Raw genomic sequence first — 19,835 nt, 5'->3', positions numbered from 1 at the left:
GCTTTTGCCACGTCAGGTAAACTACCACAGGTAGAAAAAGAAAAAAAAATATTGTGAATTGGTATCCAAACCAAGGCACCCAGCGTAGCAATCAGAGATTATTAGAGCGTAGCAATAGGAGGCTGAGACAATTCTAAAAACCTAATTCTTGTGCAATTTACGTACGCTATCTACAACGCGTTGTACACAAACAACCACTACATGTTTCTTTAGAAAGCGAGCCCTCAGACATGTTAGCATCGATTAGCATTGAAGTTAATTACTGTTGTTCATGTTTGCTCCATCCCCACTGCCCCCCTCCCTGCAGAACCAAATCTACACAGCATTCGCTTCTTTAAGTATACAAAACAACATCAAAGCATAAATGTGTGTATTTTAGCGACATGGCCGAAAATGCTTTTAAACGTATGCAGAACCCAGACGTTTTATATGATGCCGCAACTTACGCTACCAGTTTTTAAGTTCTTATTAGTGGTCCGCCCTGCGGTATAATAAAGCAGTCCCCTGAAGAAGCGTCAAGAAAGAACTGCTTCGAGCGATAAAGCAAATAGTATACTTTGCCCATTCGCGAACGAAAAGTGAATACAACTTGAAGAGCTGTCCATGGAGCTAACTGTACAGAAAAGAGTTGTGCTCCTCTGCTTTTATTAAATAATGATTCTGTTAATTTGTGGATCACAATTGCAATTTCAACATCTTTGCAATTGTTAAATGCTGGAACATGAATGGATTTCGACCAATCACCTAGTAAATTGGTAGCGAAGCGTAATTTCAGTATTGCTGTAATTGTGACAAGCACACGTTGTCATAGTAGTGCGTTGAGGCGTCCCGAATGTGTTTTTCATACTGTGAAAATGTGCGTTAACACTATGTAAGCAGATGTGGCAGTTGTTACGCCACATCTGCTTACGCAGATCGGCGTGATGAGCACGCCGATCTGCGTGGGCTAGGCCGAAACAGGCATGCTGCGCCAAGACACACACAGAATAAGCACTGGCGTGAGGGAAGCATGTACAGTAGAACCTCGTTCATAGGGTTTGGAAAAAAATGAGAGAGAACATGTACTAACCGAGAAAACATAAGATTGGAAGTCACTAAAACATTGCCATACTTCACTAGTTGACATCTACGTAATGCAAAAAAGCGCTGTGCAAATCATTGCAGCATGAGACGTCAATGCGAGCCGAGCTGGTGGGTTTCGAGCGGCACCAAACAAACGCCATGTCCTTTTCACGGCTTCAGCAAAGCTTACGTTCGCACTCCTAAATTCGGTCTGGTTCAGCAGCTTCTTCGAGTGGGGCATTTTGGTGGGAAGTTTCGACATGCCTACTCAATGCGAATTGTTGATACTCAATGCAAATTTTGACATGCAGACGCGCGTCAAGCAGGTAGGGCCTAAGCAATCCGAGATGCACATCGTCATTCTCCATTTGCGTAGTGTTTTAAGACTGCTACGGGAAATATAAATGAAATCAAGATGGTTGGCAACACCAGAACACCATGCCTACGATGGCGCCAGAATGATACATGATGCTGCCTTTGTGCCGCCTGCAGCATGGAAAGGCGGTGTGTTTGGGTTATCGCCTATTAAAACTATGCAGTACACTTTCAACGGCACTACAGCCCACAACCTATGAAACAGATAAGTGAAGATGGTTATGGCAATAGGGTTGGTGGCGATGGCTGTGAATGCGGTGTGTAACGACCTGGGAGGAGATTTGCTGGTACTGGAATAATAAACTTGGTGTGCACCAGCCCTTTCACGTGAGACGGGCGGGCAAGTATTGCAGGGAAGCTGATGTGGCAAACAGCTACTGTTTTCTAATGCACAACCCTTTCTTTCTTTACAGGGGATCTAGCACATGGAAAATGTATCATACGATTGCAGCTTGGCGATACACTGAACATTAGTGCCGAAAGATTGTGTCTTCCAGGAATGCATGACCCAGTAAAACATAAGCGTAACAGTACTGTGTCATCTTTTCGTGTTCTTGATCGCAAACGCCGATGCCGAGAAATCGTACGTAATGGGATCGTATCAGCGAGGTGTTACTGTATTTATCTATTCAGGAGGAGGAGGAAAAACTTTATTTGCTCTAATTGGTTATAAATTAGCGGTGGCAAATGTGGCCAGCCGTCTTCACGATCTTCTTTCCCATCTGCGCAGGGTCGACTATTCAGCATGCTTATACCTAACGAATCCAAACATGAAAGAGGGAAAAGCCAATGAGAAACGTCACCCGTACTTCCGTAAAAACCCTGCCGGATCCGTCTAACGTACCTGTAAGAAAATTTTTAGGGAGATGTCAGATGTACCTTTAGCCATAGCCAATGATTTAAGCAATATTAACGATTGAGTCGGGTGCAGTAGGAGCATGAGAAGCACACCTGCAGAGCATTGGGAAGCCTGTCTGTCCTACAGTGAGCATAATTATTAATTCAGACGACAATGAACAAGAATGACAAGATAAAGCACCTGTCCTTGATGGGAAGAGCCAGTGGTGTCCTAGAAGATGGACTAGTGGATGACTGAGTAATAGGTGTGGATGCACGGTTGGCTGCAAGTACCGGGGAAGCTAAGAGAGTGCTCGCACTAAGCTTGTCTGGGGTGTCCTTGGGTTTGATGATCAGCGTTTTGACACTCTGGCGTGGAGAGAATGGCTCGATGCTGTCTTCCTCATCTTCCAACCCATCAAAAAGTGATGATGCCTGTGAACACAAAAGAGAGAAAAATATTACCCTCCTGAAAACAGTTCAAACTCCTGAAATTTGCATTGTTAGAACAAAAGGTTCCGAAGCACTGTAGCCTCAGTAAATCTTGCCGACTTTCACATAGTACTGAGGATCCCTTCCTCCTTGCTCCTCTATTTGCAAGCACTAAAGTAGTGAAGACAGTTGGCAGTGTTGAAATTGTTTTCCCAGTGAAATTAGTAAATAAAATCGCACACCAATATTTAGGATACTGATAATTTGGTTATGCTTGATTATTCAGACAGTTTCACGGCATCACCGTTGGCACCATAGACTAAATGTAAGGCAACGGCCAAAATTTTGGACGCCTTACAGGGCGTCATTCGATAATTCAGTCTCTACCTGCATAACCGCATGTTAATTTCGTCACGAACTTGAGCCAAAAGAATTATATTTTTGTTGCAATATGTTGCTGGCATGGTTCAGGTCCATGTTGCCAGCACCTTCTTGAAACCGAGACTACTGAAGCCAAGTCGATCTAGTAGTCGTACCCGTATCCAAAATGCAGGACAAGCCAAGCCACACAAATAAGTTGTAAGGGCTGCATTCCGTGCGAAGTTCTAGGCATCCGCCGTTTGTTCCATCACATGTTAAATTGCGACACAGTTCTGGGTCACTTCCAATTTCGATCACTCGAAATTATCAAGCCACCTTCATTTGCACTGATGATGTCAGCAATCAAGTGACGGAAGTGTAGGGGTGTGCGAATAGTAAATTTTAGAGCTGAATCAAATACAAATTGAATAGTGATGACACTGAATTGAATACAAATCAAATAATATTTGAGTAGTTTACGAATATTAAGGGAACTATTTTCAATACAGCCCTAGAATACCACATTTCACTAACAACAAATATCCACAAGCTTTAACAAAAGAACGCTGCAATTACTTTTAAGTGACAAAAAAAATGACGCAATTATGTAAACTGAAGTAAGCTCATATACAGTAGCGACTAGAGCCTTGGTGATATTATGTAACTGTAGGTTGAAATACAGCTGTAACTAAAGTATTCAAGGTGGTATTTTGTATTAAAGTGGACAGTTGGGCAAGTTGGTATACAGTCGCCGACTGATTTTTCAGACTCCGAAAATTCGGATACGCTCGATTGTTCGGTCTGCTTTGCAGCACCGCCATTCCCCCATAGACCAAAACATATAACAACTGCCGAAAGTTCGGACACCTTGCAACCTCTCGTCGGATTTTTCGGACACTCCTTGAGCCAAGTCGATCGAGAGCACCATGCACCGACTCTGACCGGTGCATGGTTCGACTTGCTGAACGACATTTTTGTTTTGAATGGAGCCTCCTTGCTGCCCCACGAAGTGGCGCTACTGCAAATCCGCGCTCATCATCATCGTTTCTGCCTGGTTCGTAGCTACAGCAGTTCCGGTCTCAGCTTAGTAAGCCATGTCAAGACAATCCAGCAGCTGATTTCTTTCTTTCTTCGTGCACGACGCTGCGAGTAGGCCACGTTTTTCGTTTGTGCGACTGGTGTCGGCGTGATGATATTTGCTTTTGTGTGCTGTGTCGAGGTTACGGTGATGCAACACGGCATACGGAAACATCACGTCAAGTGTCTAATGGCACCGACAGTGCCCGCGCAGACTGCACTGGGGAATGCCAGCAAGCGGGTGCCGAGAGGCCCAGGATTTGTCGCTTTCCGATGTGATCCCTACTGATGCCGAAACGAGATCTGCGCAGTAGTTGCATTGCGATTCCAGACACCATCTCGTTTGACAGTTTCACAGGTGCTCATACTGCTGTACTGACATGCACAGAACTCGACGAAGGCGAGATCATTTGTCAGGTTTCTGCTGCAGCGCCGGACGATGACTCCGAGTCGAAAGATGACGCACCATGTGCTACGCTGCCATTGCATGTGGAGCAGTGACTGTGCTTCCAGCCGCCTATAGTGACTGTACGACCCTCTCAGAGATTCAGGCTTATCTCATTGCGCGTAAACGGAACAGCGTGCAAAGGCGCATTCACGATTTCTTCAAGCCAATCCTAGTGGCGAGCCCGAATAAGTGCGTGGAAATGAAGGATTTCTTATTATTCTTTCTTAATCTGCTTTTCCGGACACCTGTTTATTCGGACATTTCCGCAGTCCCCATGAGGTCCGAATAAACGGTCGGCGACTGTACATTCATAGTGGTAACAGCGCAAACATGACGACAATGGAGTAAAAGGACACAGGACGAGCGCTGACTCACGACTAAGTTTACTAAAACACACATCAGGTGTATAAGCAACACAGGCGATCACATGGTCAATATAGGAACACACAACCAGGCCACGTATATACAGGGCATCTGTTAACGTATCGAGCTATCTAGGTACGTTAATTCCTGCTGAGAAAGCGCGATCGAAGGCTGGCTAATGCACCACGTGCCCTTTTGCTCAATGTGGGCTGCTTCCATGACTAATCTGGTGGAGGCATCAGGATGCTTGAACAAAATTGTTGTCTCTTTGAGCTGAGGCTTACACTTATGTTGCCAGCAATGGGCAGAGACATGCGCATAATCATTCTTGTCCAAGGACAATTCATGCTCTCTAAGTCTTGCATTGATGCACCAGCCGGTTTGCCCTATGTACACTCGTCCACACATGAGCAGGAAAGAGTATACCACATTGTTAGTGTAGCCTACATACTTGTTAACGTGTTTCACTTTGCACCTTGCGTTAGGATTACGTTCTGCTCCACTTTCTCTCCTCTCAACCGCGGGAAAAATAGCACTCAATTTTCCAGGAGCCAAAAAGACAACCTGCACCTCATACCGACCTGCAACATTCTTCAGGCCATGGGACAGGCGATGTGCTACCACATTCTTCCAGCTCTTTCCTTCGGCCTCCTGCCTCCTTGAGTTTTTACCCGTTTAACTTCTCAGAGCTGCCTGTTATTGAGCTACCTGGGTACCCAGCTTCCTCTAGCCTGAATACCTGACGTGCGAAGGCATCACCCAATGCATGCCCACATGTTTTTACATGGATGGCGCAAAGTATGGAGATGCAAATAGCATTTTTTACTGCTTTAGAATGATCTGAGGTGGAGTTCAACAGGGGCTTGGCAGCATGGGGGAAATATTCCCGGACATGATCGTCTAAAAAATGTAGTCCAAGGTCAAGATATTGTAGTTCATCCTCTCTTGGTTGCTCCGAGGTGAACCTCAAACCCTGACCAAGCTCCCTAAAAAGACCCATTATTTCATCCACCTTGTTGGTAGAGTTGTCTCTGTCAATTAAAACCAAAAGATTGTCACTATATCTGAATGTCTTGATGGCTATCCCAGAAAGACGCCAGTCTAATGCCACATCCACCCGCGCCAAAAAAATGCTACTCAGGACGGGAGCCACTCTGGATCTGATACAGGTACCAGCCTTTTGTATAAAAAGCAAGTCATTCCATCCAATCATTGTCGACCTCAGGTAGCATGACAAAAGTTCAAGGAAACTTTCAACAGTAACACCACATTTTTGGACAAATAACATTTCGTCATTCTGCTCCGTAATGCATGCCTTGACACTTTACATTAATTGGCTGCGAGGCGAAACAATAAAAAGATCCTCTTCGTCCACACTAAATGTGGCACACCTTCCTGGATTATTTAGCGAGAGGTATTCCAGAATTTGGGATGACCAGGGGATCGACCAGTCTTAGCGAGGCAAAGTGGTCTTGTAAAAACATGGAAACTGTTCCTTTAAGTCATGATGACCAGGAACGGTATCTCCGGTTTGTGGGTCTTCACAGAGAAGAATACCTTTAGCTGTCCCTCTTTTGCTTTCTTAACATGCTTTTAAAGAGACACTAAAAGTTACTATGAAGTCAAGTTAAAGTGATAACGCAATGCTCTAGAACGTCTAAGGCGTCAATATAATCGCAAACAGAGCTTTAGTAACCGAGAAATTGAGGTAAATGCATGACACGATTTGAGACCTCCCAGCGACATTCCGGTACTAGCCCGATGAAGAAGGCACTCCTCATCATAATTTATGTCACTGGTACTTAACTAGTACTCGTATTAAAAAGGTTATTTCATTAGGTTATAAGACGGAAGAAAATGCTACTTGTCTACTCCTGTTCGATTCTAAGAAAAAATAACATTTTAAAATACCCTTCAGAAGTATGGGTGGCCAAAAGGTTTCGTTTTTGCTCGACTCTGCGCACTCGACTCTGCACCACATGCTTTTGGAGTTTCAGTTGTTTTGTTATCGCATAGTGCTGCGCTGGTTCTGCTGACTCGCGAAACTTGCATTTCGAACAAGCAGTGACAATGCCACGTCCATGTGATGTCGTGGGATGCGCGAACGGTCCGCGGAACTTGGCCAAGGGCAGTTGCAGCGGCAAATCCAATGTTACTTATCACTGTGTGCTAACGAGTGAACCTCCATTCGAAGTGGTTAAGTGCCGTACCTCTGCCACAGCACGTTGGCAAAGAGCCGAAAAATCGCATAGTGTGCTTGCTGCACTTTCGTCCGGAGGATTACAAGTTCAACGCCGACTTAGTGAAGTGATGTGGACTGCCTTTCAAAGCAATGCTTTCCCGTAGCGCTGTTCCGTTGGTCCTGCCTGCATTCTCCAAAGCGCAAGAACAACTGCAGGTCAAAGACGGATCAGTAAGTCCGGCATTTGGTTTTCACGAAGGAAAAGCTACAAATGTGCGAATATGTGCAGCCATGACATACAGTTGCCGTCATAGTAGTACGCAACGACGCTGGCAGCGCGAGCCCTCAGCAGCAGGTCATGTTTATCAGTGCTTAAATCGCTGAAGTCGAGCCCAGCATCGCGAACCAATGTGTCGTTATCAGGGTTGTCCATTGCAACGAGCGTCAAAGTTGGCGTCACAAAATAAAGAACCAGCTTATCGTCGCATGCTTTCCCTTCCGCTAGCCACCATAGTTCTGCTTTCGCATTGCTGTCGGCTCTGTCTTGGCTCTGTTTCTGGCCGCGCGTTTGCGTTTTGCGCAGGAAAGCCGTAGCACCATCTGCGGCCGCCGTTTTACTCACTGACGGCGCAACATCATGATGAGACCACGACATCACCGCTGATCGATCGGAGGGCGGGCGATTTGAACTGCGCTAGAGGTACGCGGATGCTTCAGAATGCCTTTTCTCTTAAAGTAAGTCTCTTCTTTGCCTGAAACAAGCGTTTCGAGGTTTCTGGGATGGTATTTGAACAGTCCACATTGACTTAATATTAACCTTTAGTGTCCCTTTAAGTCCTTCTAGGCTTAAAGCATCAAGAAGCGCCACTGCTTTTTTCTTCACTTTGGCTACACTTCTTTAAAGTTCTTACAAATAGTCAAACTTGCCTTTTCCTGGTAAACCCCTTTAGTTATCACCACAAAAGAACCTTCTTTGTCCGAAACAGCGATCCTTAACCCCATTTTGTCATCACCTTTTAGATAAAACATACATAAAAACTAAACAAAATGTGGCATAAAAATTAAACAATGTTGAACTGAACAGTACACATACTGTAATGTATGTAATGAAATATGTAATGAAACAGATAAACCAGTTATCACAGCTAGGGCCTTAGCACCAAAAGCAAGAACACATCAGTGTTGAATACTGTATCTGAAAAAACAATTTAGACAAACATTAAACAGCAGGCAAGCTCTCCCAAGTAACAAAGGACCTAATAAAGAAACGACAAATAATGAAAGTGTCAAACTCAAGAGATAAGATAGAATTCGCAGAACTGTCAAAACTGATCAACAAGGCAAAGATAAGTGATATTCGAAACTATAACGTGAGAAAGACTGAAGAAGCTGTAAAGAAATGGACGCAGCCTGAAATCAGTGAGAAAGAAACTTGGCATAGGACAAACCAAGATGTATGCACTGAAAGATAAGCAGGGTAATATCATCAGCAATCTCGAAGATTGCGTAAAAGAAGCGGAAGAATTCTATACTGACCCGTATAATACCCAGAGGAGTCAGGATACCTCCATTAGAAGCAGTAATGAACAGGATACAGAAACTCCTCCTATAACTAGCGATGAGGTCAGAAGGGCCTTGCAAGACATGAAACGAGGAAGAGCGACAGGAGAAGATGAAATAACAATCTATTTAATCAAAGATGGAAGAGACATAATGCTTGGAAAACTAGCAGCTCTTTATACAAAGTGTCTCTCGACTGCAAGGGTCCCAGAAAACTGGAAGAATGCAAACATTACACTAATCCACAAAAAGAGAGACATTAAAGAAGTGAAAAATTATAGGCCCATTAGCTCACTCCTAGTATTATATAAAATATTTACCAATATAATCTCCAATAGAATAAGGGCAACACTGGACTTTCGTCAACCAAGGGAACAGGCTGACCTCAGGAAGGGATACTCTACAATGGATCACGTCCATGTCATTAATCAGGTTATCGAGACATCCGCAAAGTACAATAGGCCTCTCTATATGGCTTTCATAGATTACAAAAAGTCCTTTGATTCAGTAGAGATACCAGCAGTCATAGAGGCGTTATGTAATCCAGGAGTACAGAACGCTCACGTAAGTACCTTGGAAAATACAGCTACCTTAATTCTACACAAGAAAAGCAGCAAGATACCTATAAAGGAAGGGGTCAGACAAGTAGACACAATCTCTCCAATGCTATTCACTGCATGCTTGGAAGAAGTATTCAAGCTATTAAATTGGGAAGGCTTAGGAGTTAGGATCGACGGCGAATATCTCAGCAAGCTTCGGTTTGCCGATGACACTGTTCTATTCAGCAACAACGCGGACGAGTTACAACAAATGAATGAGGACCTTAACAGAGAGAGTGTAACAGTGGGGTTAAGATTAATATGTAGAAGACAAAGATAATGATGAATAGCCGGGCAAAGGAGCAAGAGTTCAGGATCACCAGTCAGCCTCTAGAGTCTGTGAAGGAGTATGTTTACCTAAGTCAATTAATCACAGGGAACCCTGAACGTGAGAAGGAAATTCATAGAAGAATAAAAATGGGTTGGATCGCATACGGCAGGCATGTCAGCTCCAGACTGGAAGCTTACCATTATCACTGAAAATGAAGGTGTACAATCAATGCGTTTTACCAGTGCTGACATGTGGGGCAGAGACTTGGAGACTAACAATGAAGCTTGAGAACAAGTTAAGCACTGCGCAAAGAGCGATGGAACGAAGATTGCTAGGCAAAACGTTAAGAGACAGAAAGACAGCAGTTTGGACCAGAGAGCAAATGGGTACAGACAACATTTTAATTGACATCAAGAGAAAGAAATGGAGCTGGGCAGGTCATTTAATGCGCAGATTAGATAACCGTTGGACCATTAGGCTAACAGAATGGGTACCAAGAGAAGGGAAACGCAGTCAAGGATGGCAGAAGACGTGGAGCGATAAAATTAGGAAATTCGCGGGTGCTAATTGGAATCGGTTGGCGCAGGACAGGGGTAACTGGATATCGCAGGGAGCGGCCTTTGTCCTGCAGTGGACATAAAGCAGGCTGATGATAATGATGATGATGAACACGTCTGATGTTATTCATGTAAATGTGTACAAAAATTGCACTTCTGAAGCTGAATGCAGCCGTAGTCCCCACCTTCAGTTATGACAAGACAAAGACAGGAACCGACTGATGTAATAGTAAATAAAAATGATGTAATAGTAATGTAATGTTGTAATAGCATTGTAAAATAGTAAAAACGTTACACAATGAAGCCTAACACAGTAAAAGGAGCGCAAATAAAATTACAGAAAACAACTCTACTTTCAATGAAAATGCAAAATAACGGAAATTTAAGTACAGTAAAACCTTGTTAATTCCACCCTCATTAATTTGTAAAATTGGATAATTCAGACGATGATCATCCTCTGGTCCCAGCAGGCATATGCATTATTTAATGCAATAAAACTATCGTCAATCCAGATGTATTTGGACACACATTGGTTAATTCTGGCAACTCTAAGCTCGGCAAGTGCCACAAATGTGCGACTCAAAAGAGCAAAAACTGCATTAGCGTCCACCAAAGCGGTGGAGTCCGCATCGCCAAAGTCACCAGTGGAAATCGTACATGAATGACAGCAACGCCTGAACGTTTCGTGCCTATTTGGGCCTTTAAAGCCTTTATTCTTTCTTGAACTGCTGCACACTGCACCACATTGGTCACGTGCCTTCATGACTGCGTGGTCGCCATCCACAATTGCATCAATAACGGCGATCGTTTCATCCACAGCAGTTGTGGCAAACAGTAGTTTTCGTTTTGGCTCTGTGAGCGCATCGATAGTGACCGCGGTTTTGTCCACAGTTGCAGCAAATGGTAATTACGTTTTTAATTAGTGCACACGTCGAGTGTGTGCCTTCAGAACCACAAGGTCGCGGTCTATGATCCCGTCTACTGCGGCCGCGGTTTCGTCCCCAACGGTTGCAGCATACAGTACTTTCAAATTTACTCAGTGCAAAGCTGCCGAGGATGATGATGCACCATCTACATCACGATGGGCTGTGACCTGTTGAAAAAATAATCTGGATGTGCGCATAGTGAAAAGCTTGTCTCAGATGAAGATGCGCGCCGCGGCCGCACTGTAAAGTTGCAAGGCCTCGCCGCTGCGAGTGCTAATCAGTCACAAGATGACAAGAATTGCAACGTCTGCACTGCTTTGGTGAAAAATAGAAACAGGATTTGCTCATTCATTCAGTAAATAAATGCATGTTGATGCAGTAAGCATATGTCTGTTTTCTTTATACCCTCGATAATACAACATTCTATTAGGACATCTTTTTTCATTCCCATGAAATACAAATTAACTAGGTTTTGCTGCATACCACCTACATAATACTATTATCTCGTGAGATCAACAGCATTGGCTACTAGTGAATTTATCACAAACAGCATCAGTGAATTGCAAACACTGTTCAATGCTAAGCTTACACTGATACGTTAGAAGTGTACACTATTCATGCACTGATGCTTGTAACACAGCTAAGATATTCGCCCACCCTTAGTGGAAACGTGCTGTATTAGGATAATAGTAAAGACAAATGCTGCAGTTTCTGCAGCATACCCATCATGTGTTTCTATGTCACTGGCAGCTAAGCCCGCCCATCTCTGTTTCTGTCCCCTCAAAGAGGACATGGCTATGTTATCGCCGCAGACTTGGCAGACTTGCCAATATTAACAATATTATTCATTACTGATACGGAAGAAACTGTTTCAATGCGCATAATGTACTCACGTAAAGAAAAAAAAATGTGTTAAGCGCGTTTGGCTTGCTCCGCCTGCCGCCATTTTTGTTTTGGTATCCCACACTGTTACAGCGGCAGCCGCTTGTTTGTTGACCTGATGTCATCCCGCAGCAAATGCGGGATGAAAAAAAAGTGTTTTTCTTTTAGCGGAAAATTTAACCCGCGTAATGATCACACCTCTGAATTCACGGCAATTTTTTTTACAAAGAAGTGCGATCATTATGCGAGTAGATACGGTATAGGGCATGTCCCAAAAATCGGCCGTCTGCAGAATCTGTCGTTGACTGTACGCTGGCAAGTCCTACAGCAAACAATACGACGTTAAAGATGGTTCGTTATAATCCCTCTCTATTACTCAAAGCCAGCATAAGCGCGACTTTCATTCCCTTTCAATAAAATTACGGCTAATTTTCCTGATAGTAGCACAAATTCCCTGAGTTTTCCTTGAGTATATCCAGACTATTCAAAATCCATGAGAATTCCCAGTCTTCCCAATTGGTAACATACCCTGGATAAGCATCATCTCCCATCTGTTTCACAGCTTGTGATGCTGTCGGAAGCATAGCACACACTTTCAACAGGCAATAGCTGGAACGCACTGCCATTCTCTGCTGCAGACTACAAGCGTACGGTCGAATCTCGTTAATTCGAACACGCTTAATTCAATCTTCCGGTTTATTCAAACTGGCACTGTGGTCCTGTGTATTCCGATGGGCGAAAACACCCAGTAATTTGGACGCACAAGCATTTACGAAGATTCCTTCGAGCATACTGCGCTCTGACAATGCTCTCAGCAGCATGCCAAATCACATGGAGGCGCCTCTGATGAACAAAATTAATTCAGCCACCAACCTTGCCCGTCTGTGTGCCAACAGGTCGTGGCCGTAGCTTAGGTGCCGGCATGGGAGACACCTTGTAGTGAGAGGCAAGCAGAGCCTGCTGGGCTGCTGGATTGGTTGGCTTCAGCAGCTCTTCTCGTTTGTTGGTCTCCTGCAAGGGGTATAAACAGAGCACTGGCGCTAAAACACTGGGCAGCTAAATAGGAGCATTTCCTCACTCCTGCGTAAGACAAGAGTACCTTGCTGCATTAGCACTGCATCCACACAAATGGAGTCAGCAAACGATTCTTATGCACTTTACTTGGACTTAACAAGGTTACTTGAAATTTCCACAGCACCAACACTTACTACATAGAATTGAAGTATACCGGGTGTTTCTATGAAGTAACATTTAAAAATAGCTGTTCTGAAATAAAAGTAGTTTCTTGCAGTCAGCAGTGGTGACCACAGGGCAGTTAGAGATATGGTGTAGTTGGTTGCTAATTGATAAGTATATATTAATTAACTCATAAAACTTTCAATTTCAGTGGTTTCATCGAAACTGGGAAATTGAAGTGAGCTCTGCATACAATCAATATCAACTTATGGATCTAAAAAAAATTAGATTACTCACGGAACTGTGCCACAATGAATTGAGGCTCTCAGAATGTACGAAACTGAAACTGGGAGACAAGTGCACGCATAACTGCCCCCTCAGCGGCGACATTACTGCTTATGTCCTCGAGCAGCAGGTAGCGAGTACACTGCGACTCTGTCATCGACACCCCTCCACTCTCAATGACTAATCACCTCAGCAAGCTATGAGGTGCTGACAGAACTGCAGCACAGCTTCCAGCTTACAGCTGGCATTTTTCTCAAGAACCTTATTTTCTGGCAATTTTCAATTATTCGGAGCTTTTATTTCTTACAAATCAGCCAGCTACTTCATTTAGCTGTCTGTAGGCCAGTCCTAAACAAGCTACCAACATGTCCTTGCTATTCCACTGTCATTCCACTTTATTTTTATTTTTTTTATTTATTTATATATGCTGCCATCTTGCATAGCGAGATATTGCAGGAGTGAGTGCATATATATGTCAATCAATTGAAGAATACATTTTAGTGGCAAAAAGAAAACAAACAATATAAAACACAATATCAGGAAGAGCTAGTTGATTAATGAACATAATTCAGCAATAGGTCGGCAAATTCATCACTCGATAACTCGCGCAAGGACGCCTGAAGGCCATTCCAAATCGCAGTTGTATGTGAAAAAAAGGAAAACCTAGAACAATCAATCGATGACCTTCAAAGGAACAATGTTAAGACGATGACTGCTTCTCGTGGGCCGAGAAGAAGGGTTAGTGAAAAGTGCATTGACAAGTTTTCCCATGAGCAATTTTATGTAGCAGAACAACATGGTCACAAGTACGTCTATGGGTCAGACACTTTAGTAGCAGCTTACTAGCATGAGATGTCGGTGCGAAACAGCAGTCATAACAATTACATATAAACCTTATGGCTTTTTTCTGAATAGACTCAAGCATGTCTATGTCTTTGGAATGATGTGGCGACCACACTACGGACGCGTATTCAAGTAGAGGCCTTATTAGTGATCTGTATGCCGTAATTTACATTCTTTAGTTGCATCTCGTAAGTTTCTTTTAAGAAAACCCAATTTTCTCAATGCCTTGTTGGTTATACATTTAATGTGAGCATGCCATTTCAGATCAGGGGGGAAAGCCACACCAAGGTATTCGAATGTGTCATTACAAAAGAGAAAACCAGCAAAAGAAATGAAGTGGCCATAGACATAACCTGCAGACAAACTGCTTATGCCCTACATGATGAGTACCTTGAGCACATTCCTGAAAAGTGGGTTGTCTCCATATGGGTTGGCAGACAGGTATTGGAGTAGCTGCTGTGTCTGCTGCTGCTGCAGCTGATTGGCTGCTGCATTAGGATCCGTGCTGAAGGAAAAAAAATGTTTCAATATGAATCACAGAATGCACTCAATATGTTAAACAAATTCAGTTGAAATTTCGTAAAGCTAAACCTCGATAAGTCAACACTCCAATATTCCAATAAGAAAGGTCTGTGATATCTGAAGTCCCTGCAGTCCAAAATAATGGCTGCAGTATGTTGTGAAGCATATGTGAACATCTTAGCAAAAATCTGTAAGGACTCCAAAGCTACCTTAGTTCTTCACAAGTGGAAAAATATTGATTAGGGGTCCAGACAAGGAGACAATCTCTCTGATGCTATTCTTTATGCTAAGAAGTATTCAAGCTACACTCAAATCTCATTAATTCGAACACACTTAACTCTGTTTAACATCCGGTTTATTCAAACTGATGCTGTGGTCCCGTCAAAGTTATGTGTATTCCAATGGGCGAAAACACCCAGTAATTCGAATGCGCAAGAACTTGCAACAATTAATTCTAACATACTGCACTCTGACAATGCTCTCAGTAACGTGCCAAATCACGTGGTGGTGCCTCCAATCAGCTTTCCTCTGACCCCGCCATAGAGGTAGAGTGTAGGAGAGATTCCTCAACGCCGTGCTCAAGGAAAAGAAAAAGAAAACGGGGCGGAAATTGGTGCTCAGGCGTGTGCAGGCGCGCATCACAGATTACTTCTGTTAGTGACAGGTTAGTGACTTCTGTTAGTGTCGCAGCACAAGCATGTACCCCATAGAGTCAAATGTATAAGAACGTCAGAAATTTCGGACACAAAAAACCTTCGCTATCCAACTTTCCAGTCTTTTTGCCATGACCACAGGTGCAAAATGGCATTAATCAAAGCCACCACCACCGCCATTTTGATTATCACACCGCCTCAAGCCAGCGCTCTCGCACACAGATCCACTCGCAGCCATAGCGACACTATGGCAACGCTAGGCCTAGCTACTTCCCACGTTCACTACAAAAGCTTCTTGCTGTTCAGTGCTGTGTTTTTCATTGAAACAATTCACCGGTGTTAGCAACGGCACCGACTCGGCCTTTGTATTCCTCGCCAATGGCTTCGCAGCGTGGAAAGCATGGAGCATTGCATAACGCCGGTTCCCGAAAGTCAGCTTCACCCCGGTGCAGCAGTCATACGCGGTGAAGTATACAGAAAGTTCGAAGGGGAATTTATCACGGGACATGGTATGTTTCTTTTAATTATACACGCTTGCACCCGCAGTCGAATTATCGGGAGTCAACTGTATCTCCATGGCGACCTCTGGCAACCAATGCGGCGACACTCTTGTCAGACTGTATATGGAGACGACATCACTCTTACACAAATCAAAGACAAAGAAGTGTCTGTCTTTGTCTTTCCTTCCTGTGTGCATTGTATTTTTGCTGCACTAACTTTACTCATCAGCTCAGTGATTAAGGGGGGACACTGGTCTCAAAATAGCAAAAAAATCGTTAGAAAATGTCAATTTTCGAAAATCCCTATTTCAAAGTCTTTATACAGTCAACGACTGAATTTTCGGACGCCCAAATTTTCGGACATGCCTGATATTTCGGACATCTTCGCGGCACCACCACAAGCCCCATAGAATCAATGTATAAGGACATCTGAAGTTTCGGACGCTTGAACCCCCCGCCGTCCAATTTTTCGGACTTTTTGACGCGACGGAAGGGCCTCTGGCTCCTCGCGCAGCGCCCTTGCGCAGGAAATCGACTTGCAGCCGAAGCATATCACCGCTTTGAACCACAACTTGCCAAATCTAGCTGTCACACACTGATTTGGTCTGGCCACGCTGGCTATGTTTATCGCCGCCTTTCCGCCTCCGGCGGAGTTTCCGGGGCGATGCCATTTCGTTTGTTTACGCCGGCCACGTTTTGGCTAGCGTGGTGTGTGGTTAGAGTGTACTAGAACATTCTAGTACACTCTAGTGTAGTTGTGCTGTTCAAGTGTGCTCTGCGACGCTAGGCCTAGGTGCTTCGACGCTCGACAGCGATCTCCACTGTTCCCAACTTGAGGACTTCGCTTGCCTTCGATGGCCCCCACTCCGTCTTCGTCGTCCTCGCCGATGGCATCGAAGCGCGGAATGCAGTACCGTCGGTTAACGATGGAGAAGAAAGCTGCCATTATTAAGCAAGTCGTGAGCGGCCGATCCCAGGTTGGCGTGAGCAAGGAGTTCGGCGCCCATGGACGACGTGATCAACGACCTCCGCTCTGCTGGAGTTTCCATACCCACGGAAATAACTTTGAAACAGTTTGTTGACGCTGAGAACGAGCTCGACTTCTGCGCAGAACTGATTGACGAGGAAATAGTCCGTCAGGTTGTGAGGGATTCACAAGACTCCGATGTTGAAAATGAGGAGCCAATGCCTGCGCCGACTACAAGCGCCGAGTTGACGCGTGCACTGTTGACTCTTTCATCGGTGTACAGTGCTGACATGACCCTTGCTCAGATCGAGGCGAATATGATCGCATGCAACCGGAACGCCTCGAAACAACAATCAACAAGTTCTTTAAGCCACTGCAGCAATAACACCGGCTGCCCGATGATGCAATGTACATAATAAACCGGCAGTCGGCTGCATACAGTTTTTGAACGCCTCTTTTTATAGCCACTTCACTGATGCTTTGGCAGGGTTTCGGAAGCCTGGTACTTCGCCCTTTACCTCAAGATCCGATAAAAAAAGAAAAAGTGCGTCTTTTTTTGCGTGCATTCACTTTTTCGGACTGCCTGAATTTTCGGACGTTTTTACGTTCCCTAGAGGGTCCGAAAAATCGGTCGTTGACTGTAGTCCAAAGTATGCTCTGGCAAAATATTATAGCTGAATTCTGTCAACAAGTGCTAAAAACAATAATTTAGAAACGTGAGTAGACGAAAATCAACGGCCACATTCGGAAATTTGGCCTGACTTCAAGCCGCTGTAGCTCCACGCACCGACAACTGATCAGTGCTATCTTGGTCTTGTTACAAAGCTGCTTCCCAGAGTTTGAATATGGCGAGCTTCAAGCCAACCTACACCTCGTGGAGCCGCTGCAGCAGGCGAATTTTCAAAAGTCGTGAGAAGGACGCTGATTGGGCAGAGCGTGCACGACGTCACTGCGCGGAGAAGCGCAGCCCTCCAAATGGCCACGATGCGTGCTTCCTCTCCTGGCCTCCCTGGGGCAGCCAGGCCTCGTAGTTTGAAGCGTCTGCTGCTGCTTGCTCTGCCATCCTAGAGGCAGGTTTCCCTTTGTGTTCACTAGATTTTTCTCATTGCCGTGAGTTTAACCGCATTAGTTCTTGGTCGCTCTACCCGCGTCACCGAATTTGTTTTGTTTCACGTGCTTCAATGGCTCGCGATGCCCGTTTGAAAGTAAGCACGCAGAAGGTGTGCAGCAAAAAGAGACGTGCTGGGAACAAGAACATCGCGTCAGTGAAAATTGCAACTTCGGTGGTGCCACCAACTGTTTCTTTTGTGGTCAGTACGGCTGGGCTACGCTCAACGACGTCGACTTTGGTGCCATCACAAGCTTGTTTGCCATCACTTAATGCTGCTGGAGCAAGCTCGTGCGCTGAGCGCATTGACAATGATGTGCCTGGGCCATGGTCGCGTACAGAGCGTGTGTACACTGTGTTTTACACCAAGGAGGAGTGTGCAGAATGCAAAGAATGTGCAAAAAACGTGAAATCTTCCTTGGCAGAGATTTTGGCGACTTCACGGAAGTTCAACCTACTAGACATGATGGCAAGTGACGACACCAACGATCGCAGCACGGAGTTAGTCATCGTCAACATGAAAGTGATGCAACAATTTTTTGCTACTGCTATGTGTACCAAGTGCGGGACAGTCAACCTACACTTCCTTAAAGGGAAGCTGAAAGCTTTTCCAGAAAAAATGAGTGAAGAGCAGTATGCCGTGGTTTTAAACCCTCTGAATTCGAATAGTATCGCATCGAAATTGAGCGAAAGAAAGCGTAAACATATTTTATTTCGACGAAAAGTACAGCAGCAGACACGCCCAGCTCGCGCGCCTCGTTTCCGCCTGTGATTGGTCGGGCGCCTCGTGACGTCAACGATGGTGTTCGTCCGGACCGACTGCTGCCGCTACACACGAAGCATGGCGCAAAGTAGTTTGGTGGTGTTTTGCTGAGACGGTCATGGAAATTTTCGAGAGCTTGCGTTTCTCTGAGGAGCTCGGCATTAAGTCCAAACTCTACGAGAGCGATTTTGTGCGCGACGGTGACGGGCGACGGCTTCGAGCGACAAAACGGGCCGTCGCTTGAACAGATCGCTCGGTGTTGTCCCTCGATCGCTCGTTTCTAGAAATCTAGAACTCGTCGCTCGTCGCCCGGAAATGCTATGAGCGACTAGCCAATTGTGCAAAGCCGAAACTGGATGTAAATAACTCAAATACTACTGTTTGTCACACGGAACGAGCAAACTATTGAATTTTACACGTGCAAGAATAAGAACCTAGTGCAAGACCTTCAGAAATATTTTGTGCTCCTTCTTCAGTAAAATACATCAACCTAAATTCATAAAGCATGCGTCACGCTAGTTTCGGCACGTATATTGCTGCCCTCATACCGGGAAGCCGTCGTTCGCGTGGAGTTAGGCTTGCAGACGACGAGTGAACGCGACAGCCATCGCATCGCTTGTAGCGCTGCCGCTGTCGCGTGCAAGATCACTTGTAAGGGGTTTATACTTGTACATACTACACGTACATACATACTTGTACGTACTACATGTACGAGCCGATTGGGAAAAGCCGGCCTATTTAAGAAGCAAAAAATGCTGGTGCAAGCACTGCTTTCCACGCGAACGAAGGCGAAGTGTTAGCATATCATTGTGTTGGAAATGTTCTTTGGCAAGTATGTTTTTTGCTAAGCTGCATTCAGCGTTCCAGTGAGTACATCTCCAGGCAAACAACTGTAGTGTTATGTTCCTGCATGCCTCCTCGTAGAACGTAAGCGGTGATGCGATCTTCAGCATTTGTGCGCTGCCCTAAAGCTGTCGGCAATCTACACAGACGGTTTAAATGCGGGAAAAGCTTATCGGCTGTTGTAGCACGTGTATATAGAACCTTCATCAGCGTGCCATCCGCACGCTACTCGTAACCGGCGAAT

At 44.8% G+C, this 19,835-nt stretch overlaps 1 protein-coding gene across 4 annotated transcripts in view; it reads right to left on the bottom strand.

The window, feature by feature from the left end:
* Nup98-96 (nuclear pore complex protein Nup98-96) overlaps positions 1 to 19,835 on the bottom strand; it is a 286,308-nt gene that overhangs the window by 189,853 nt on the left and 76,620 nt on the right. For all 4 annotated transcript variants that reach the window (XM_075688115.1, XM_075688116.1, XM_075688117.1 and 1 more), the window contains 3 exons: positions 14,626 to 14,740; positions 12,805 to 12,942; positions 2,477 to 2,709 (listed from right to left, as the gene is read on the bottom strand). In XM_075688115.1, the coding sequence (XP_075544230.1) occupies positions 2,477 to 2,709; positions 12,805 to 12,942; positions 14,626 to 14,740 (486 nt within the window). The remainder of the gene's footprint in view (positions 1 to 2,476; positions 2,710 to 12,804; positions 12,943 to 14,625; positions 14,741 to 19,835) is intronic.

This window comes from Dermacentor variabilis, chromosome 4, assembly GCF_050947875.1.
Source record: "Dermacentor variabilis isolate Ectoservices chromosome 4, ASM5094787v1, whole genome shotgun sequence".
In the NCBI taxonomy this organism is placed as follows: domain Eukaryota; kingdom Metazoa; phylum Arthropoda; class Arachnida; order Ixodida; family Ixodidae; genus Dermacentor; species Dermacentor variabilis.
The sequence above is the reverse complement of the archived record's forward strand: the minus strand, read 5'-3'. Positions and strand labels throughout refer to the sequence as shown.